Source organism: Sinocyclocheilus anshuiensis, unplaced genomic scaffold (genome assembly GCF_001515605.1).
Source record: "Sinocyclocheilus anshuiensis isolate Anshui unplaced genomic scaffold, SAMN03320099.WGS_v1.1 scaffold838, whole genome shotgun sequence".
In the NCBI taxonomy this organism is placed as follows: domain Eukaryota; kingdom Metazoa; phylum Chordata; class Actinopteri; order Cypriniformes; family Cyprinidae; genus Sinocyclocheilus; species Sinocyclocheilus anshuiensis.
Genome location: NW_015539915.1, coordinates 1283175 through 1290250, shown reverse-complemented (window position 1 = coordinate 1290250; position 7076 = coordinate 1283175). Strand labels below are relative to the sequence as shown.

The window sequence follows — 7076 nt, the reverse complement described above, 5'->3', positions numbered from 1 at the left end:
TTCATTTTACTTTTGCACCAAACTTTGCACGTATGGGTAATGGAAAATGTAAATTTAAATACAGAAATACAATGCCATTTTGAATATTGCGTTGCCATTTTGCATATTGCATTTTAAATTGAATTTCTTTACCTATATGCTTCCATAAAAAACAAGGATTTAGAATCACAGAAGGTATGTTCATACAAGTTACACTTAAAACGCTTATCTTGGTTCATTCAAAACACAAATGAATAATGTAAAAAATAAAATACGTGTACAAAAGTATAAAATATGTATATAAAGTGGTGTAAAAGAACTGTTTCTCCAGAAGACGATTGAGAGAATGGGTAGGTTTCAATGAGCAAGCGCCACATACAAAGTAACACGAGAAAAAAAGGTATGTGAATATGAACTGTTTTGATACTATTGATTCACACTGTACAGCAGATGTTGAAATGGATGCATTCTGTGATTAATATTTACAGGATTATGAATAACACCGTATTATTTTGATACAACACATCTGAATAGTATTTACAACAATCATAGGAGCTGAACTCCAGTGCTAGTAACAATTAGCCTGCCTCTTAGCTCGAGCGTTGCCGAGCAACAGACCGGCACGTGTGAATTTGTGCTCAAAATGAAATAAACTGGGTATAACATAATTAAGGTAAATTTGTGTGTTGTCAGCTAAAGGAATAACTTTGATGCGTGTGAAGCAAAGCAAAATGTACAATATCGCAGTTATCGACCCCCTCCCCCATTTTCACACGCAGACAAACGGAACCGGTTCGAACCACACCGGCATACAAGATAACAAATAATTAATAGATTCATCGCGTTTTATGGAGTACATTACCATAACTATAACTGACAACAACATTTATATCTATATATATATTTTTTTTTTTAAATCTCTAACATGAAATTGCACAAAAGCTTTAGCGTAGCTCTTACCTGCAGCAGACGCCATTTCGTGTGCCTTTGGTTGCACAAACTGCGCATGCGTGGATGATACTCTTCAGGCGCTACCATTTAATCAAGCGGGGGTGGACATTTATTGCAAACGTTATAATTTCGTGATTATTTGGTATGAAATCCTTAAATTTGTCTGAACGTTAACTGTTGATGCACTTTGCTTGGTAAAGCACATCATACAGTAAAGACTATTAATATAGCGAAATTAAATATTTCTGTTAATGGATTCGTCCGGAGGATCTACAGAATGACCTACTTAACAGATGCCATTAAAAAAATCCTTTCTAAGAGGGGTGATGTATGAATGTATGAAAGAAATGCATCACCGTAAGCACCACTCTGCACTATTTATATAATAATAGCTTGTTTATGAGTGTCTGAAACACAAACGTACATTTACAGGAGTGTTGATAAAAAACATACTGCAAACAAAATTGTAATCCCATGTACATCTGTAGGATTGCCAGTTCTTAAACCATGAACACATGTATTACAACCGAAGTGTTTCATTTTAAATATGAATAAATCATTGTCTTAGAATTCATTTTGAACAAACAAACAAACAAAAAAAAGCTACCCTGGAAAACTGCTTTGCACGCTAAATGCTGTAAATTATGCTTTAATATCACATTGGAAATTATATTTTTTATTTGGCATTGTTCATTGCACAGTGTAGCATTACCCACACCATAGTGTACCTGCAACGTTTTTATTTTCTTCTAAGACTTAGCTAAAGCAAGCAAAAGTACATTTCAGTGTAGCATACAAAACTGTACATTGAAAAATAGTTATGGCACTTTGAAAAGATATGACAGTAAATGCTTATGAAGGTGCAATACCAAATACAAGTCATATCTCTGAAGATAAATATAATAACAGGACTTTGTTGGCAATATTCGAATGACAGCACATGATGGAACCAAAGCTGATAATCCTGCTGCAAATAGGGCTGTCAGGTTAGCGTACCGATCCGATTCCGACCGGGATCACGTTTTGCAGTGCAGTGCAAGAATGATAGTTTTTTCTTCTACAACTTCTGGGTCATTGTCCAGTACCCAAAGGTCAGCAGGTCACGATAAGCTACGGTGTCCTGTTCAAAGTGTTGTGGGTTACAGTCAGAGTAACCCATCTTGCTCAAAGACAGAGGGCAACAGGGAGAAGTCAAAGGGGGCAAATTTGACTCCTGTTCCACTGTAGAATTTGTTCTGAAATTCCACCCTGCAAAAAGTAAAAAATAATCTATAAATAGACGGTAGAGAAATACAGATTTTTTTAATAATATGTTTTAAAATATTTTTTGTAATTTTAAGTGTAACTGAAAATATTAATATTAGCTTAAAAATTAGGGCTGCACAATAATTATTAAACGGTTAAATCATGAATATTTTGCTAAAAAACACAATCACGATTGTAACTTCATTATTTTTTTCCATTTCATCAGAATTTTTGCACTTTCACATAGGCACAAATCAAGAGATATCAACTCGCATGCTTTGCTTGCAGATTTAACAGCACAGATGACCGTGTGAAAGAAAAACAGGCTGTATTACATGTTTATTAAAGAAGATTATCTCAATAGACATGGTTAAACTCCAACTTACATGTTTGCCAGGGTTTTTAGCTCATTAGCGCTTTTTCCCTAAGGTAGACAGCACACGTACGCAAGGTTGCCAGGTTGGGAAGATTAAGTAAACCACTGGGCAGAAATTGATCAATTTAGCCTCTTTCACACAGAGATTCCGGAAAATACACTGATAATGTGTCCCGGGATGGTTTGATTTTGGTTGAGTCACACTGTTAGTGATTTTCCGGAGTATGTGTCTGCGTTAAAACACATCCCGTAAAGACACGTGACATTAGGATGTGGCAGGCAATGTGACATGCACCGTTCCACTAAGCTGGCGGACGATCTTAGCTTCAGCGCGGATAGTGAGGAGCTCCCTGATCTCTGCTTCATTCCAGTTTACACACATTTTTTTACCTTGAACATTGATCTGCCTTCAAAACACCCATTAAAAGGGTCGCACGTTAACGTGCGTTGTCACTACGACACACCCTTTACGGCATTGGTCCTGCCTTTTGTTCACACAGGGCTGGGTTCCAGCACTGATCCCCGCAATGTTACTAGGTCCCCATCCTGGGATCGTTTCCTTGATCAATCCTGGGACATGTTTGCGTTCACACAGAAGGCACTTTTCTGGGATCAACGCGCTGTGTGAAAGGGGCTTTTAAGAGAAAATCTCTCATTGGGGGATTAAAGCTCTTGACATCTGGCAACTGCAACCATGAGTGCTTGTGGAGGCTTCTTACCAATGCAAGATAATGCAAATGCCAAATTAAAATAAAATGTTTTCAGGATAAATATATAGCGGGCAAATATCGCAGATTATTATGCTTAATAAATTGAAAGAAGCAGAAATCGTGATCATGATTAAAATATGATTCACTGTGCAGACCTACTTCCAATTTAATGTTAAAATATTAAAGGGATAGTTCACCCCAAAATGAAAATTCTGTCATTAATTACTCACCTTCATGTCGTTCCAAACCCATAAGACCTTCGTTCATCTTCGGAACACAAATTAAGATATTTTTGATGAAATGTGAGAGCTCTCAGACCCTGCATAGACCGCAACGCAACAGTAATGTTCCCAGGTCCAGAAACATAGCAAGGACATCGGATGTGACATCAATGGCTCAACTTCAATTTTGCGAAGCTACGAGAATACTTTTTGTGCGCAAAGAAAACAAAAATGACGACTTTATTTAACAATTCTTCTCCCCCGAGTTACTGTCTTCCGACATTTTGGAGAGTATCACAACGCATACGCACGCTTTACCCTAAAAGTGTAAACAACGCTGATTACGCTGATTATGTTCATGCGCGAGCTTTCCCCTCCTAACGTAAACAACGCTGATTACGTTCTTGGGTACTCTCCAAAATGGCAGAAGACGTAACTCGGGGGAGAAGGATTGTTAAATAAATTATGTAATTTTTGTTTTCTTTGCGCATAAAAAGTATTCTCGTAGCTTCGCAAAACTGAAGCTGAGCCACTGATGTCACATGGAATGTTTTACCGATGTCCTTACTACGTTTCTGGACCTGGGAACATTATACAGTTGCGTTGCTGTCTATGCAGGGTCTGAGAGCTCTCACATTTCATCAAAAATATCTTAATTTGTGTTCCGAAGATGAAAGAAGGTCTTACGGGTTTGGAACGACACGAAGGTGAGTAATTAATGACAGAATTTTCATTTTGGGGTGAACTATCCCTTTAAAAAAAGTATTCTGAGAAGAAAAATAAGATAAGTCTCTTCTAGAAGACTTTTTAATTGAATTCCCATTTCTGATAATCAAACCTGGCTGTATCTGAGGCTGTGTGCTCACCAGTGAAGACGCAGCGCATGGAGGAAAGCGGACAGACCCTCCATGACCAGGAGAATGGAGATAGTGAGCAGAGCAAAGACACTGAACACAGGAACAAGGAAAAGCACGCCCAGGCTGGAGCTCATCCTCAGACCCAGACGCATCACCATCGCCCACAGTACCTCTGACAGCTCTGAGATACACACACACACAACATATGCATGAATAGTCTAGAAAACGGATTCATATGCCCAGAATGTAATGAAGCATGTCGTAATTTTGATGTGTTTTGTATGTATAATCAGACACTCACGGGCGTGAGCGAGACTCAGGGCCCAGAGACGCAAGTAGGAGGCCGTGTTGGAAATGCAGCCCAAACAGTACTCTATGGTGTGAATTGCTTGATGCAGGAAGATGTCTCCGAAATCAATCTGCCAGTGAACAAACATGCTGTTAGTGACATTCATACAGGATAAATCTGTGTTTTAATGGTGACTGAATGTGAGATAGGTCAACTTCAACCTCCCGAGGCCCTCCTGAGTCACTTAGTCCCTCCTCTTCATCATGGACTACAGACGGTGACAGGTCTTCTTCACTCACACGCCGAACTCGCTCGTAGCCCTGCACACAAAGTAATATGATGCAGTATCTTCACCCTTTTTAACCAGTCCATCAAATATCAATGTATCTTTATATATATTTTGCTAAACACACATGCACATCCATCTGAAGACTACATTTTTGTCATTTGGGTCAATCTCGCTAAAGCATGTGGGTCACATATCACACCAAATCATTAAAAACAATAAACAGTATTTTGAGTTTGATTAAGATTTTTTTTGTATTGTGATTTTATATATATTTTATGACAAATTAAGCTGCGTTTCCCTCAATTTCTCCTGACCATAATGTATCTGAATGTCTTATATATAGAAATTCTTCTTGTACTATATTAGGAACTTCTTTACTGAAAAACATTATTTTACATTTTAATTAGTTTAACTACATTAAACAGTTTAATCAGCATAAATTTAAAAGCTACATTTTTTATGGTGTATAATTTAAATAATATATGTTTTGGTGGGGGGTATAATAACGTAAATAAGAAAATGTTGTCTGATAATTTATAGTTTGCCTATTAAAATGTTAAATAATTCATATACTTTTGAATGGCTATAATAACTAATTTAATATGCAAAATGTGAAAATCAATTTAACAAAAGTATTGGTATTGTCAATAATAGCAGTAAAGAGATGCCATTAGACAAATTATTTAAATTATATAACTTATTAAAAATACTTTGTTGATTCAACATTTATTTAAAAATTAAATGTGCAAATATATTGATTACCAATTTTAATGTTAAGTGTGATAAGTGTGAATAAGTTCATTTTTTAAAACATTTTACAATAAGGTTCCATTTGATAACATTAATTACCATGAACTAACAATAAAAAATTTGACTAAAGCATTTATTAATCTTAGTTAATGTTAATTTTAAAATGTTTAACCTCTACTAATACATTATTAAAAATTCATAAGCTGTCTCTGTTAATATTGTTTAATGGATCCGAGCTAACATTAACAATTGCTAATTGTTAATGTCAGCTAATGGGATCTTATTGTAAAATGTTAGCATTTTTAAAGTGATCTACAGCCGCAATCATTTTTCTTGTTCTCTAGTTGTTTAGTATGAACCAGTAGGACCAAACAGACCATGAATGTACCATGTGAAATCATGTGACATCTGATACGAACACATACATACACAAGAACACAGACACACCCTGTGGACCCCCAGACTCTTCCCGCCATGATGCAGCCAGTAGAGGTACAGAGGTTTCCCGAATAACAGCACTGGCACTGACAGCAGAGCCACCACCACTAGAAACACCTGCAGTCCAATCTGTTACAAGAGGATTAACACAAACACAGACATCAGGCAGATTGAAGGAAGTGCTCACACTAGTGTTCACAGACACACACACACACACACCTGGCCAGGGTAAAGGGGTGTAGTGGCGCTCTCCTGCATTAGGAACATGTTGATAAAGTGGATGAGAATGCTTGGAGCCAGCTGTGAGTCTCGCACTGAGAACGCCAGCCATTTGTAAAAGATCATGAAGACCAAGTACCCAAAGAGACAAAGTAGAAAGAGCAGCTCAGGAAGAAAGAGAAGATAGATCTTAAACTTCTGTCGGAAGTGCCTGTAAATACACAGAGAGGAAAAGAGCAGAATTTAGACAGAATTAGAGTTTACAAGCAAGGAGAGCTTTCCATTTTTTTTTTTTTACTTTAGTTAGTGTGTAATGTTGCCGTTTGAGCATAAACGATATCTGCAAAGTTATGGCGCTGAAAGTTCAGTGCAAACAGAGATATCCCTTTTAAAATGATGGCAGTTTAATGCCTACAAAAACGGCTCGTAGGGACTACAACAAACTACTTCCCGGGTTGGTGACATCACAAACCCATGCAACAAAAGGGGGCGGGGCCATGTTGCGCTGCTTTAGAGAAGATGAAGAGTTGATGCCGTGCCATCAAAACTAGGGGTGCACAAAGACAAAAAAACGACGACAGCTGTGTTAAACGCGATAAAACGAGCAGACTGGACAGAAACGATCGTCAAAAATGCTCGCACTTGCAGCACACATTTCTTATCAGAAAAGGTTAATTAAAGTATTGTCTTTTGTTGTTATGGGCGCGTCTACAGATTTCTTGCCATATGTCTATGTTTCTTGCATCTCACGA

At 37.4% G+C, this 7076-nt stretch overlaps 2 protein-coding genes across 12 annotated transcripts in view; both read right to left on the bottom strand.

Moving 5' to 3' along the window:
* Positions 1–999, bottom strand: part of LOC107686447 (RNA-binding protein EWS-like) — a 9003-nt gene extending 8004 nt beyond the window's left edge. For all 4 annotated transcript variants that reach the window (XM_016483451.1, XM_016483453.1, XM_016483452.1 and 1 more), the window contains exon 1: positions 940–999. In XM_016483451.1, coding sequence (XP_016338937.1) covers positions 940–955 — 16 coding nt within the window. In that variant the 5' untranslated portion in view covers positions 956–999. The remainder of the gene's footprint in view (positions 1–939) is intronic.
* Positions 1000–1585: 586 nt separating this feature from the next.
* The window catches only part of LOC107686444 (V-type proton ATPase 116 kDa subunit a-like), a 19984-nt gene continuing 14493 nt past the window's right edge, over positions 1586–7076 (bottom strand). For 6 of the 8 annotated variants that reach the window (XM_016483440.1, XM_016483441.1, XM_016483442.1 and 3 more), the window contains 6 exons: positions 6325–6535; positions 6097–6234; positions 4850–4948; positions 4641–4758; positions 4349–4520; positions 1586–2178 (listed from right to left, as the gene is read on the bottom strand). In XM_016483440.1, the coding sequence (XP_016338926.1) occupies positions 2076–2178; positions 4349–4520; positions 4641–4758; positions 4850–4948; positions 6097–6234; positions 6325–6535 (841 nt within the window). In that variant the 3' untranslated portion in view covers positions 1586–2075. The remainder of the gene's footprint in view (positions 2179–4348; positions 4521–4640; positions 4759–4849; positions 4949–6096; positions 6235–6324; positions 6536–7076) is intronic. The other 2 variants (XM_016483445.1, XM_016483446.1) reach the window with 2 other exon arrangements.